This window comes from Oncorhynchus nerka, linkage group LG12 (genome assembly GCF_034236695.1).
Source record: "Oncorhynchus nerka isolate Pitt River linkage group LG12, Oner_Uvic_2.0, whole genome shotgun sequence".
Taxonomy (NCBI): domain Eukaryota; kingdom Metazoa; phylum Chordata; class Actinopteri; order Salmoniformes; family Salmonidae; genus Oncorhynchus; species Oncorhynchus nerka.
Genome location: NC_088407.1, coordinates 65,086,177 through 65,101,822, shown reverse-complemented (window position 1 = coordinate 65,101,822; position 15,646 = coordinate 65,086,177). Strand labels below are relative to the sequence as shown.

Genomic DNA, 15,646 nt, shown 5'->3' with positions numbered 1-15,646 from the left:
GTCAATAACACAGTAGAAAAAAAAATGGGCAGTCTATATACAATGTGTGCAAAAGGCATGAGGTAGGCGAATAATACAATTTTGCAGATTAACACTGGGGTGATAAATGATCAGATGGTCATGTACAGGTAGAGATATTGGTGTGCAAAAGAGCAGAAAGGTAAATAAATAAATAAAATAAAAAAAACAGTATAAAAACAGTATGGGGATGAGGTAGGTGAAAATGGGTGGGCTATTTACCAATAGACTATGTACAGCTGCAGCGATCGGTTAGCTGCTCGGATAGCTGATGTTTGAAGTTGGTGAGGAGATAAAAGTCTCCAACTTCAGCGATTTTTGCAGTTCATTCCAGTCACAGGCAGCAGAGTACTGGAACGAGAGGCGGCCAAATGAGGTGTTGGCTTTAGGGATGATCAGTGAGATACACCTGCTGGAGCGTGTGCTACGGATGGGTGTTGCCATCGTGACCAGTGAACTGAGATAAGGCGGAGCTTTACCTAGCATGGACTTGTAGATGACCTGGAGCCAGTGGGTCTGGCGACGAATATGTAGCGAGGGCCAGCCGACTAGAGCATACAAGTCGCAGTGGTGGGTGGTATAAGGTGCTTTGGTGACAAAACGGATGGCACTATGATAGACTGCATCCAGTTTGCTGAGTAGAGTGTTGGAAGCCATTTTGTAGATGACATCGCCGAAATCGAGGATCGGTAGGATAGTCAGTTTTACTAGGGTAAGCTTGGCGGCGTGAGTGAAGGAGGCTTTGTTGCGGAATAGAAAGCCGACTCTTGATTTGATTTTCGATTGGAGATGTTTGATGTGAGTCTGGAAGGAGAGTTTGCAGTCTAGCCAGACACCTAGGTACTTATAGATGTCCACATATTCAAGGTCGGAACCATCCAGGGTGGTGATGCTAGTCGGGCGTGCGGGTGCAGGCAGCGATCGGTTGAAAAGCATGCATTTGGTTTTACTCGCGTTTAAGAGCAGTTGGAGGCCACGGAAGGAGTGCTGTATGGCATTGAAGCTCGTTTGGAGGTTAGATAGCACAGTGTCAATGACGGGCCGAAAGTATATAGAATGGTGTCGTCTGCGTAGAGGTGGATCAGGGAATCGCCCGCAGCAAGAGCAACATCATTGATATATACAGAGAAAAGAGTCGGCCCGAGAATTGAACCCTGTGGCACCCCCATAGAGACTGCCAGAGGACCGGACAGCATGCCCTCCGATTTGACACACTGAACTCTGTCTGCAAAGTAATTGGTGAACCAGGCAAGGCAGTCATCCGAGAAACCGAGGCTATTGAGTCTGCCGATAAGAATATGGTGATTGACAGAGTCGAAAGCCTTGGCGAGGTCGATGAAGACGGCTGCACAGTACTGTCTTTTATCGATGGCGGTTATGATATCGTTTAGTACCTTGAGCGTGGCTGAGGTGCACCCGTGACCGGCTCGGAAACCAGATTGCACAGCGGAGAAGGTTGGGATTCGAGATGGTCAGTGACCTGTTTGTTGACTTGGCTTTCAAGACCTTAGATAGGCAGGGCAGGATGGATATAGGTCTATAGCAGTTTGGGTCCAGGGTGTCTCCCCTTTGAAGAGGGGGGATGACTGCGGCAGCTTTCAATCCTTGGGGATCTCAGACGATATGAAAGAGAGGTTGAACAGGCTGGTAATAGGGGTTGCGACAATGGCGGCAGATAGTTTCAGAAATAGAGGGTCCAGATTGTCAAGCCCAGCTGATTTGTACGGGTCTAGGTTTTGCAGCTCTTTCAGAACATCTGCTATCTGGATTTGGGTAAAGGAGAACCTGGAGAGGCTTGGGCGAGGAGCTGCGGGGGGGGCGGAGCTGTTGGCCGAGGTTGGAGTAGCCAGGCGGAAGGCATGGCCAGCCGTTGAGAAGTGCTTATTGAAGCTTTCGATAATCGTGGATTTATCGGTGGAGACTGGCAGCGGTGAAATGGCAGCAGTTTTACAGGCTCCCAGCCAATTGTGCTATTATGTGGGGGGTTTTGCGTTATTTGTAACTTATTTTGTACATAATGTTTCTGCAACTGCAACAAAATATCTTCTGGATATCAGGAGAGCGATCACTCACCTCGGATTAGACTGAGATTTTTTCTACAACAAGCAGGACGCACATGATATTCTCCAAACGCCCCACAGGGCCGACATCCCCGTTATTTGCAAGAGGAAGCGACACCGGTAAAGAGGACGAAGAGCCAGATGCCTGGTCAGGACCCGGAGAAGGCGAGTGGGAAAGCTGCCATTACCGTCAATACTACTCGCCAACGTGCAATCATTGGACACTAAATTAGACGAGGTATGATCATGAATATCCTACCAACGGGACATCAAAAACTGTAATATCCTATGTTTCACGGAATCGTGGCTGAATGACGACATGGATATTCAGCTAGCGGGATATACGCTACACCGGCAAGATAGAATAGCACACTCCGGTAAGACGAGAGGGGGCGGTCTGTGCATATTTGTAAACAGCTGGTGCACGAAATCTATGGAAGTCTCTAGATTTTGCTCACCTGAAGTAGAGTATATTGGGATAAATTGCAGGCCACACTACTTGCCTAGAGAGTTTTCAGCTATAATTTTTGTGGCTGTTTATTTACCACCACAGACAGATGCTGGCACTAAGACCGCACTGAGTCAGCTGTATAAGGAAATAAGCAAACCGTAAACCACTCACCCAGAGGCGGAGCTCCTAGTGGAGGGAAACTTAAATGTGTTCTACCAAATTTCTATCAACGTGTTAAATGTGAAACAAGAGGGAAGAAAATTCTAGATCACCTGTACTCCACACACAGAGACGCTTACAAAGCTCTCCCTCGCCATCCATTTGGTAAATCCGACCCATACTCTATCCTCCTGATTCCTGCTTACAAGCAAAAATGAAAACAGGAAGCGCCAGTGACGAACCATCAAACAGGCAAAGTATCAATACAGGACTAAGTGATATGAGCCTACCAGACGAGCTAAATCACTCTCCGTAGCTGACGTGAGTAAGACCTTTAAACCGGTCAACATACACAAGGCTGCGGGGCCAGACGGATTACCAGGACGTGTGCTCTGGGCATGTGCTGACCAACTGGCAGGTGTCTTCACTGACATTTTGAACATGTCCCTGATTGAGTCTATAATACCAACATGTTTCAAGCAGACCACCATGGTCCCTGTGCCCAAGAACCCAAAGGCAACCTGCCTAAATGACTACATACCCGTAGCAGTCACGTCCATAGCCATGAAGTGCTTTGAAAGGTTGGTAATTGCTCACATCAACACCATTATCCCAGAAATCCTAGACTCACTCCAATTTTCATACTGCCCAAACAGATCCACAGCTGATTCAATCTCTATTGCACTCAACACTGTCCTTTCCCACCTGGACAAAAGGAATACCTATGTGAGAATGCTATTCATTGACTACAGCTCAGCGTTCAACAACATAGTACCCTCAAAGCCCATCACTAAGCTAAGGATCCTGTTACTAAACACCTCCCTCTGCAACTGAATCCTGGACTTCCTGACGGGCCTCCCCCAGGTGGTGAGGGTAGGTAGCAACACATCTGCCACGCTGATCCTCAACACTGGAGCTCCTCAGGGGTGCATGCTCAGTTCCCTTCTGTAGTCCCTGTTCACCCACGACTGCATGGCCAGGCATGACCCCAACACCATCATTAAGTTTGCAGATGACACAACAGTGGTAGGCCTGATCACCGACAACGACGAGACAGCCTATAGGGCGGAGGTCAGAGACCTGACCGGGTGGTGCCAGAATAACGACCTATTCCTCAACGTAACCAAGACTAAGGAGATGGTTGTGGACTACAGGAAAAGGAGGACCGAGCACGTCCCCATTCTCATCGACATTGGCTGTAGTGGAGCAGGTTGAGAGCTTCAAGTCCCTTGGTATCCACATCAGCAACAAACTAGAATGGTCCAAACACACCAAGACAGTCGTGAAGAGGGCACGACAAAGCCTATTCCCCCTCAGGAAACTAAAAAGATTTGGCATGGGTCCTGAGATCCTCAAAAGGTTCTTCAGCTGCATCATCGAGAGCATCCTGACTGGTTGCGTCACTGCCTGGTACGGCAATTGCTCGGCCTCTGACCGCAAGGCACTACAGAGGGTAGTGCGTACGGCCCAGTACATCACTGGGGTTAAGCTGCCTGCCACCCAGGACCTCTACACCAGGCGGTGTCAGAGGAAGGCCCTAACAATTGTCAAAGACCCCAGCCACCCCAGTCATTGACTGTTCTCTCTACTACCGCATGGCAAGCGGTACCGGGGTGCTAAGTCTAGGACAAAAAGGCTTCTCAACAGTTTTTACCCCCAAGCCATAAGACTCCTGAACAGGTTACCCAGACTATTAGCATTGTGTGCCACCCCCAACCCCTCTTTTTACGCTGCTGCTACTCTCTGTTTATCATATATGCATCGTCACTTTAACTATACATTCATGTACATACTACCTCAATTGGGCCGACCAACCAGTGCTCCTGCACATTAGCTAAACGGGCTTATCTGCATTGTGTCCCACCACCCGCCAACCCCTCTTTTACATTATTGCTACTCTCTGTTCATCATGTATGCATAGTCACTTTAACCATAGCTACATGTACATACTACCTCAATCAGCCTGACTAACCGGTGTCTGTATGTAGCCTCGCTACTTTTATAGCCTCGCTACTGTATATAGCTTGCCTTTTTTACTGTTTTATTTCTTTAATTACCTATTGTTCACCTACTACCTTTTTTGCTCTATTGATTAGAGCCTGTAAGTAAGCATTTCACTGTAAGGTCTACACCTGTTGTATTCAGCGCACGTGACCAATAAACTTTGATTTTATTTGAGTGTTAGTCATTTCAGTCGCTGTAGTAGCTGACGTGTATAGTGTTGAGTCATCCGCATACATAGAAACTGGCTTTACTGAAAGTCAGTGGCATGTCGTTAATAAAAATTGAAAAAAGCAAGGGGCCTAAACAGCTACTCTGGGAAATTCTTGATTCTAACTGGATTATAATTGATAGGGTTCCATTAAAGAACACCCTCTGTGTTCTATTAGACAAGTAACTCTTTATCCACATTATAACAGGGGGTGTAAAGCCATAACACGTACATTTTAACAGCAGCAGACTATGATCAATAATGTAAAATGCTGCACTGAAGTCTAACAAGGCAACACCCACAATTATTTTATCATCAATTTCTCTCAGCCGATCATCAGTCATTTGTGTAAGTGCTGTGCTTGTTGAGTGTCCTTCCCTATAAGCATGCTGAAATTCTGTTGTCAATTTGTTTACTGTAAAATAGCATTGTATCTGGTCAAACACGATTTTTTCCAAGATATTTACTAAGGGTTGGTTGCCTATTTGAGCCAGTAAGGGGGCTTTACTTTACCTCAGGCTTGAGGACAGGAGTTGAGAAATACTGCTCCAATTCTGCCTTTACCTAGACGGGTGCCATCCGACTGGCCAACTGCAACCTGCACAACCAGGCGGTGGGAGAAGGGATCAGTGCTGTGGTGCAGGATGTCCATATCCACCAGTACATCGAACAGCAGCAGCCCCAGTCAGACTGGGTCCGGCCAGGACCCTCTCCAGGTCAGGGCTTAGGGCTTGGCCAGCCCGCTGTACTGCGGAGATCCTTCTGGTTGGAGGCTGGCTCGGTCAACTTCGCCCTGATCACGGCTGACGTGGCACTGGCTGCGGACCACCCGGCCAAGTACGAGGTGCAGAGGCAATTCCTGGAGCTCCATGATGCTCACACCAAGAGGTAGGAATGGAGGAAGGAAGGAATTAATACACTTTATTGATCCCAAAGAAATTTGGGAGAAATGGATCCCTAGAGAAAATTGGTCTTGCCATCACCAGTAGCAATCACAGACAGACTAGACAGACACACATGCATACATCAGATCAGAGACATGAGTGCTCTCTCTCGCTTTCCTTTCCTCCCAGGCTATGGTTCCTGTGGCCAGATGAGATTGGTCGCAACAAGCGCAGCAGGAACAAGTGTGGTTGCCTGGGGGGCTGTCGTTTCTATGGGGGCACCAACACGGGCCTGGACTTCTTCCATATGGAGGAGATGACCCCCTCCTGCAGCTTGGCCTTCTCCTCCTCCAGTGTTGAGTCAGACATGTGCTACGGCCAATCACTGCTGCAGCCTGGAGAGTGGATTGTCACCAAGGAGACGGCCAAGCTGTCTAACGGTAGGAGTGTTTCAATGTATTTATCAAAATAAATAAAACATTTTCACTGGGATTGGAGACTGACACGGAGGTCATATCTGGGTTCACTGTGATAGTTGTGTTAAATGATAGGGTTGCTGGTCTGTTCCATTTTAGCTTTGATCTGTGTATCTGGAACACACCCAACCTACAGTACTGTGACATACTGTGTATTCCCTCTTGTAGGTAAGGGTGTGGGGGTGAAGGGAGACACCTGTACCCCCAGTCCGGCCCCTGAGCTCGGAATACGGGGCCAACACCTGAGCCTGCAGGTGCCTCTGCGCTCCCACAGTTCAGCCTCCTCTTCCGAGGAAAATAGTTGCTCCAGCGCAGCACTGCCCCTACTGGCTGGGGAGAGGGACAGCCCATCTCCTAGCACTGAGGAACGCATGCTCCCCATGAACGGCAAGAGCACTGCAGAGTGAGTAGCAGATTAATGCAGCACGGGTGCAACATGCATACAGTGTTTACACACATTCACAATTCACCAACAGCCCATATACTAGTGAAGTAGCTGACAAAAGTGCATTATCTTGGTATTCTCAACCCCTCCTTCTCTCCTCACAGTACTCTTACAGAACTCCCTGAGGGCACCCCAGTGTCACCCAACAGTGCCCAGGAGCACTCCTCTCTCCGCTCACCCCTCAAGCGCCAGTCCTCCGTGCAATCTGGCCGGCTGGGCAGCACGAAGAGCCTGTCGGCGGCAGTCTTCACCGACAAGCCCCCACCGCCACTTTCTGGCGTCCAGTTCAGCAGTGAGGTCTCCCGTAGCGACGAGAACGTCCTAGACTCTCCTCGCCAGCGCCGGAGCTACAGCTCCTTCCCGTTCACGCCGTCCGCAGACTCCAGCACCTTCCACCAGTATCGCTCAGCAGACTCCAGCATGTCGGTGGCAGACAGCGAGGCTTACTTTTCAGCAACAGAGGACTTTGAGCCCATCAGCAGTGCAGACGAAGGTCCAGGCACCTACCCTGGTAGGAAGAAGAAGAGGAGGCAGCAGCAGATGCAGAATCAGCCCCAGCAGCAGCCCTACCACATGGACCACTACAGGTTGGACCTGTACCTGCTAAATGACTGCCCCTCCAGTCCGACCCTTCCCCCTCTTACCTAACCTTTTTCTTTCTTAGAGAATGTGTTGTCATTTTACTTAGTAAAATAAAGGGAAACGATGCATGATTACAGTAGTTAAACCAATCTGTTGTGAATCTGATTCCAGCCGAAGTTCCATCTACCACAGTGTGGAGGGACCTCTCACCTATGTGTTGAATGGGGATCTCATCACAGAGCCCAGGCCCCTGCCCATGCCCCCCATGCTGCCCCCGCTGCCAGCCCACCCCATCCCGGCCACCAGTCGCAGGCCTCCTTTGTATCAGCCATGGGGTTGGAGGAGGAGTGCTCGGTGGAGGTGGAGAAGACTCCCGAGCCAGGCCTGGTGACTCGACAGCCCCATGTCATGGCCTGCTACCAGAGCTACCTGGCCCACTACCAGGTAAGGCTGGTACACAATAGTGTATTATCCCTGAACTAATTATTATTATATGATTTGATCAGAAAATTAAGACATGTATCGTACGGCAATGTGACACCCCTGTATGATTGTCTGTCAGGTAGAATTCGGGAATTATGTCTGCTCTATTCAACCTTCTGACCGTTTATCCTTCTGAATACACCCCAGGTGTCTAACTGGTCTCAGAAGCAGCCCACCAATAAGAGGACCTCCAAGTCCTCACTGCATCGCCCCCTGGACCTGGACACACCCACCAGTGAGGAGAGCTCCGCCTCCTTCGACCAGCTCTCTGTTCCCAGCTTTAAGGTAAGAAACACACACTATATAGATCAGCGGTATTCAACTACTATTTGAGAAGGTTCGGTCAGGCAAATTTCCTAGGTTGCAAGGGTCCGGATGGATATTGTCATTTTTCGGCATAGTAACAAACCCCCACCTTTCAAAACATTTTACAACAAACTGTTCACACCCGTCTTGTTGGTAGACAAAACATTTTAGAGTTTTGAAGCACATTTCCTGCAACCCTACACAGTGACTCAACAGAATCATTATGGGCCCCCTTGGGGTCGAGGCCCCTGGGCACGTAATCTGGCCATGATAACAACAAGATTTAGATTGGCTAACCAGCTATCTTACCTACCTAGCTAACATGCTCTAGTTGCTCAACTGGACATTTCTGACAAGGTCTATCAGTGAGTGACGTGAGGAAAACAGCCCATGCTCTACCACATTTAGAGATTCCTCCTTGTGCCTTCTACTTTTACAGCTATCAAGAGCAGTAAGTTAAAATCCTGACTGATTTCCTTAAAAAATGTTTTTTTACATACATACATACTACCGTTCAAAAAGGTTGGGGTCACTTAGAAATGTCCTTGTTATTGAAAGAAAAGCAACAAAAAAATGGTCCATTAAAATAACATCAAATTTATCAGAAATACAAGGTAGACATTGTAAATGTTGTAAATGACTATCGTAGCTGGAAACGGCTGATTTTTAATGGAATATCTACATAGGCGTACAGAGGCCCATTATCAGCAACCATCACTCCTGTGTTCCAATGGCGCGTTGTGTTAGCTAATCCAAGTTGATCATTTTAAAAGGCTAATTGATCATTAGAAAACTCTTTGCAATTATGTTAGCACAGCTGAAAACTGTTGTACTGCTTAAAGAAGCAATAAAACTGTCCTTCTTTAGACTAGTTGTGTATCTAGAGCATCAGCATTTGTGGGTTCGATTACAAGGCTCAAAATGGCCAGAAACAAAGTCTATTCATGTTCTTAGGTTAGAGTCATTAAAACTAATTTTTCAACCACTCCACAAATGTCTTATTAACGAACTGTAGTTTTAGCAAATCGGTTAGGACATCTACTTTGTGCATGACAACTAATTTTTCCAACAATTGTTTACAGACAGATTATTTCCCTTTTAATTCACTGTATCACAATTCCAGTGGGTCAGAGGTTTACATACACTAAGTTGACTGTACCTTTAAACAGCTTGGAAAATTCCAGAATATGATGTCATGGCTTTAGAAGCTTCTGAGAGGCTAATTGACATAATTTGAGTCAATTGGAGGTGTACCTGTGGATGTATTTCAAGGCCTACCTTCAAACTCAGTGCCTCTTTGCTTGACATCATGGGAAAATCAAAAGAAATCAGTCAAAACTTCAGAAAATAAATTGTAGACCTCCACAAGTCTGGTTCATCCTTGGGAGCAATTTCCAAACGCCTGAAGGTACCACGTTCATCTGTACAAACAATAGTAGGCAAGTATAAACACCATGGGACCAACCAGCTGTCATACTGCTCAAGAAGGAGACATGTTCTGTCTCCTAGAGATTAACATACTTTGGTGCGAAAAGTGCAAATCAATCCCAGAACAACAGCAAAGGACCTTGTGAAGATGCTGGAGGAAACGGGTACAAAAGTATCTATAGCCACAGTAAAACGTGTCTTATATTGACATAACCTGAAAGGCCGCTCAGCAAGGAAGAAGCCACTGCTCCAAAACCACCATAAAAAAAGCCAGACTACGGTTTGCAACTGCAAATGGAGACAAAGATTGTACTCTTTGGAGAAATGTCCTCTGGTCTGATGAAACAAAAATACAACTGTTTGGCCATAATGACCATTGTTATGTTTGGAGGAAAAAGGGGGAGGCTTGCAAGCCGAAGAACACCATCCCAACCGTGAAGCACGGGGGTGGCAGCATCATGTTGTCTGGGTGCTTTGCTGCAGGAGGGACTGGTGCACTTCATAAAATAGATGGCATCACGAGGGAGGAAAGGTATGTGGATATATTGAAGCAACATCTCAAGACATCAGTCAGGAAGTTGAAGCTTGGTTGCAAATGGGTTTTCCAAATGGACAATGACCCCAAGCATACTTCAAAAGTTATGGGAAAATGGCTTAAGGACATCACAGTCAAGGTATTGGAGTGGCCATCACAAAGCCCTGACCTCAAAATTATAGAAAATGTGTGGGCAGAACTGAAAAAGCATGTATGAGCAAGGAGGCCTACAAACCTGACTCAGTTACACCAGCTCTGTCAGGAGGAATGGACCAAAATTCACCCAACTTATTGTGGGAAGCATGTGGAAGGCTACCTGAAACATTTGACCCAAGTTACACAATTTAAAGGCAATGCTACCAAATACTAATTGAGTATATGTAAACTTCTGACCCACTGGGAATGTGATGAAAGAAATAAAAGCTGAAATAAATCATTCTCTCTACTATTCTGACATTTCACATTCTTTAAATAAAGTGGTGATTCTAACTGACCAAAAACAGGGAGTCCTTACTAGGATTACATTTCAGGAATTGTATTTAAATGTATTTGGCTAAGGTGTATGTAAACTTCCGACTTCAACTGTATATACTGTATACACACAGTACCAGTCAAATGTTTGGACACCTACTCGTTCAGGGATTTTCTTTATTTTTTAATATTTTCTACATTGTAGAATAGTGTTGAAGACATCAGAACTATGAAATAGCACATATGGAGACAAAAAAGTGTTAAACAAATCTAAATATATTTTTGATTTTAGATTCTTCAAAGTAGGCACCATTTACCTTGCGAGCTCTGCACACTTGGCATTCTGTCAACCAGCTTCACCTGGAATGCTTTTCCAAATGTCTTGAAGGAGTTCCCACGTATGCTGAGCACGTGTTGGCTGCTTTTCCTTCACTCTGCATTCCAACTCATCCCAAATCATCTCAATTGGGTTGAGGTCGGGTGATTGTGGAGGCCAGGTCATCTGATGCAGCACCATCACTCTCCTTCTTGGTCAAATAGCCCTTACAGAGCCTGGAGGTAGGTTGGGTCATTGTCCTGTTGAAAAACAAATGAGTCTCACTAAGCTCAAACCAGATGGGATGGCGTATCGCTGCAGAATGCTGTGGTAGCCATGCTGTTAAGTGTCCCTTGAATTCTAAATAAATCACAGTGTCACCAGCGAAGCACCATCACACCTCCTCAATGCTTCACTGTGGGAACCACACATGCAGAGATCATCCATTCACCTACTCTGCATCTCACAAAGACATGGCGGTTGGAACCAAAAATCTCAAATTTGGCCTCATCAGACCAAAGGACAAATTTCCACCGGTCTAATGTCCATTGCTTGTGTTGCTTGGCCCAAGCAAGTCTCTTCTTCTTATTTGTGTCCTTTAGTAGGGGGGTGTCTTTGCAGAAATCCGACCATGAAGGCCTGATTCACGCAGTCTCCTCTGAACCGTTGATGTCTGTTGAACACTGAAGTATTTATTTGGGCTGCAATTTCTGAGGCTGGTAACTCTGATAAACTTAACCTCTGCAGCAGAGGTAACTCTGGGTCTTCCTTTCCTGTGGCGATCCTCATGAGAGCCAGTTTCTTCGTAGCGCTTGATGGTTTTTGCGACTGCATTTGAAGAAACTTTCAAAGTTCTTGACATTTTCCGTATTGACTGACCATGTCTTAAAGTAATGATGGACTGTTGTTTCTCTTTGCTTATTTGAGTTGTTCTTGCCCTAATATGGACTTGGTCTTTTACCAAATAGGGCCGTCTTCTGTATACCACCCCTACCTTGTTACAACACAACTGATTGGCTCAAACGCATTAAGAAGGAAAGAAATTACACAAATTAACTTTTAACAAGGCACACCTGTTAATTGAAATGTATTCCAGGTGACTACCTCATGAAGCTGGTTGAGAAAATGCCAAGAGTGTGCAAAGCTGTCATCAAGGCAAAGGGTGGCTACTTTGAACAATCTCAATTATGAAATGTATTTTGATTGGTTTATCAATTTATTTTTGTTTTCTGCATGATTCCGTAGGTGTTATTTCATAGTTTTGATGTCTTCACTATTATTCAACAATGTAGTAGATAGTAAAATAATACAAATAAAAATCCTTGAATGAGTAGGTGTGTCCAAACTTTTGACTTGTACTGTATAAATCGACCTGCGGTACGTATTGATCCTGTTCTGTGTCCGGATCCGGACTGTGGTCTGTCTGAGTATGGCAGATTTCATAGACTGTGTGTGTTACTGTATGTGTTTGTTCTTCCATGGTGTACCCTAAATTCATAACCCTTGATCTTATGTTGTAGGTGGTGAAACAAGGCCTCTCTGCCAGCTCTCTACTTGACAGAGGCCTTTCGTTGATGGGAGACACAAACAAGTATTTAGAATTTATTTAGCTTAACTTGGATCTCTATGGTCTGCTCGACATGTGTTTCACACACACATTTGTAACTGCATCTCTCGCTATGTGACTTTAGCCAACCCTACACACCTCTGGATAAGAAGGCTATGGAGAACACAGACGACACCACCACTGAGGACTGGACCATGGAGCAGCCCCTCTCCCAGACCAGAACCACCGCCATCGTGGAGGTGAAGGGGGCCATCAATGTGGTGCTTACCCCTCTGGTGGCTGAAGCTCTGGACAGGTAACAGCTACTGGGTTAATACTAAATTCTAGTATGCCATAGCCACCAAAGGCTTTTGTGGAAATACCATTATAGGTAATGTTATAGAACAGCTCCTCATAGAAAATACTGACCATATTAGCTTTCCATCTGCAATCAGTGTCTCCCCACTGCAACTGTGCCCAACCACTGTCCTTGGCATATTGCAGGAATAGTATATTGCTCAAGACAGTGACAATGTATGTTCTTTCAGATACATTGAGTCCATGGTCCACTACGTCAGTGTCCGTCACCCTGCAGCCATTCTGGATGACCTGCATGGGAAGGTCCTCAATGAAGCCTATCAGATCAGCAAGTCCACAGTAACTGAATCCGTAGGTGAACCTCACCAATCGGCAAATCTGTCCAGAAGTAGCGCTATAAAGAGAATAGAGTGTGATTTTTAGATGAACCCTTGTCTTGTTTTGACATTTTTTTCCCCCACTATAGAGCTCAGCCAAGCAGGAGAACAAGCTATCAAAGACGGAGGGTACCACAGGCTCCCTCAACACTCCCCATGTCCAAACGGACCTGACGGTCAAACCAGACAACGTGAAGATCAAGGGCCTGCAAGCTAACGTGTCAATTCCCAAGGTAGGAATTGTGCCATGGAATTGTGTCATTGTTCCAAGAAAGTTCGCACTAATTTGAAGTGAACTTATCAGGAGTCGACAGCAGTCCGATGCTGACCTCCTTTCCTGAGATGATTTTCAAAAGTCCAACACATCTTTGTCTCTGACTGTACAGGTGAACCTGTGTCTGCTCCAGGCCTCGGTAGAAGAGTGTTCTCCCTCCAACTCCAGTAAGAGCCACATCACACACGTCTCCCTGGTTGCTCTGTGCTTCGACAGGATCGCCACACAGTTTCGCATGAACAGGTAACCTCACTTCCACCAGCTTGCACGGGTCTCCTTACGACACACACACCAAACACACACACACACACACACACACAGTTACACCGCACCTGCGGGTGGCAGGTAGTCGTCATGGGTCCGTAACTGAAAGGTTGCAAGTTCGAATCCCTGAGCTGAAAAATCTCTGTGCCTTTAAGCAAGGTACTTGAACCTAGTTATAAACTGGGTGGTTCGATCCCTGAATGTTGATTGGCTGACAGCCATGGTATATCAGACCGTATACCACAGGTATGACAAATAATTTATTTTTACTGCTCTAATTACGTTGGTAACCAGTTTATAATAGCAATAAGGCACCTCGGTGGTTTGTGATATATGGCCAATATACCACGGCTAAGGCCTTTGTCCAGACACTCCGCATGGCGTCGTGCCTAAGAACAGCCCTTAGCCGTGGTATATTGGCCATATACCACACCCCCTCTGCTTTATTGCTTAATTGCTCCAGGGTCGCTGTTGTTAATGGCAGACCCTGGCCGTCACCCCACTCCAATGGTGTCTTAGGGGGAGTTTATTATTTTAACAGTGAAATAGGACAAATATAAGAACCCACCAAATTATTATTACTATTATTATTATTACATGTGCGTACCCTACTGTTGGTCTTCATAGGGGCATAGTGGAGGAGACGCCCAACACAGCAGAGCATGGCCGTCCCTCCGTCAACTTGGAAAAGTATGCATCGGCCACCAAGATGCAGCCACAGTCCTCAGGCTCATTGCGCTCCAACGCTGGCATCGAGAAGGGCAAGGAGATCGCTGCCAAGCTTAACATCCACCGCATCCACAGCCAACTACGAGGCCTGGATTCCACAGGTAAGAATTTGCTATTTTCAATGTTATGCTCTACAGCTCTGTTTTTTCTTCTTCTTCATGTGCTAGGCTGGAACACCATCCTTCACACCCAGCTGGCTGTCCATGACTGGAGTTGGAGACCCCTGCCCTAATATAATATTACGTGTTAGACAGTTGTGACCTGTCCTTTTTCCTGTCCTGTGGTTTAGACATAGGAACATGTGCAATCACGGCCATACCCTTTGAGAAGTCCAAAGTACTGTTCAGCCTGGAGGAAATGGATGAGTTTTCCCTGGTGGATGAGACAGAGAACCAGGTGGCTGCAGACCTGGCCCGGACCGGCGCATCCTTGGAGAAGTGGGGCTGGATCATGTTTGAGTGCGGCATCGAGAACCTTACTGTCAAAGGTAATGTGTCATTCGCAAATATATGTACACTTGTCTACATACAATACCCCATAATGTCAGTGGAATTATGTTTTTACAAATGTTTACAAATAAATTAAAAGCTAAAATTATTCAACCCCTTTGTTTTGTCAAGCCTAAATAAGTTCAGGAGTAAAATGGTGCTTAACCCTTTGAGCATGTTGAAGTTCTTAGTTACACTTTGGATGGTGTATCAATACAGACAGTCACTGCAAAGATACAGTCGTCCTTCCTAACTCAGTTGCCAGAGAGGAAGGAAATCGCTCCGGGATTTCACCATGAGGCCAGTGGTGGCTTTAAAACAGTTAGAGTTGAAAGGCTGTGATTGATCAACAACATTGTAGTTACTCCACAATACTAACCTAATTAACAGAGTGAAAAGAAGGAAGCCTGTACAGAATAAAAGTATTCCAAAATGTGCATCTTGTTTGCAAGAAGGCACTAAAGTAGTACTGCAAAGCAATTCACTTTTTGTCCTCAATACAAACTCTTATGTTTGGGGCAAATACAACACATTACTTAGATCCACTCTTCATTATTTTCAAGCATAGTGCTGACTGCATCATGTTACCAAGAAGACAGTGAATGTTCCTGAGTGGCCGAGTTACAGTTCTGACCTAAATATACTTGAAAATCAATGTTAAGACCTGAATAGTTGTCTGGCAATGATCAACAATCAATTTTACAGAGCTTGAAGACTTTTGAAAATAATAATGAGAAGATGTTGCACAATCCAGCTGTAATCACTGCCAAAGGTGCTTCTACAAATGATTGACTCAGGGGTGTGAATACCTATGTAAATGAGAT

General features: G+C 45.8%; 1 protein-coding gene across 1 annotated transcript in view; it reads left to right on the top strand.

Moving 5' to 3' along the window:
- LOC115138604 (bridge-like lipid transfer protein family member 1) overlaps window positions 1-15,646 on the top strand; it is a 96,381-nt gene that overhangs the window by 36,445 nt on the left and 44,290 nt on the right. The window contains 14 exon segments of the mRNA XM_065025740.1: window positions 5,469-5,788; window positions 5,974-6,224; window positions 6,429-6,663; window positions 6,810-7,292; window positions 7,459-7,583; window positions 7,586-7,731; window positions 7,918-8,055; window positions 12,347-12,417; window positions 12,518-12,688; window positions 12,921-13,041; window positions 13,157-13,300; window positions 13,454-13,584; window positions 14,233-14,435; window positions 14,624-14,821. Coding sequence (XP_064881812.1) covers window positions 5,469-5,788; window positions 5,974-6,224; window positions 6,429-6,663; window positions 6,810-7,292; window positions 7,459-7,583; window positions 7,586-7,731; window positions 7,918-8,055; window positions 12,347-12,417; window positions 12,518-12,688; window positions 12,921-13,041; window positions 13,157-13,300; window positions 13,454-13,584; window positions 14,233-14,435; window positions 14,624-14,821 — 2,737 coding nt within the window.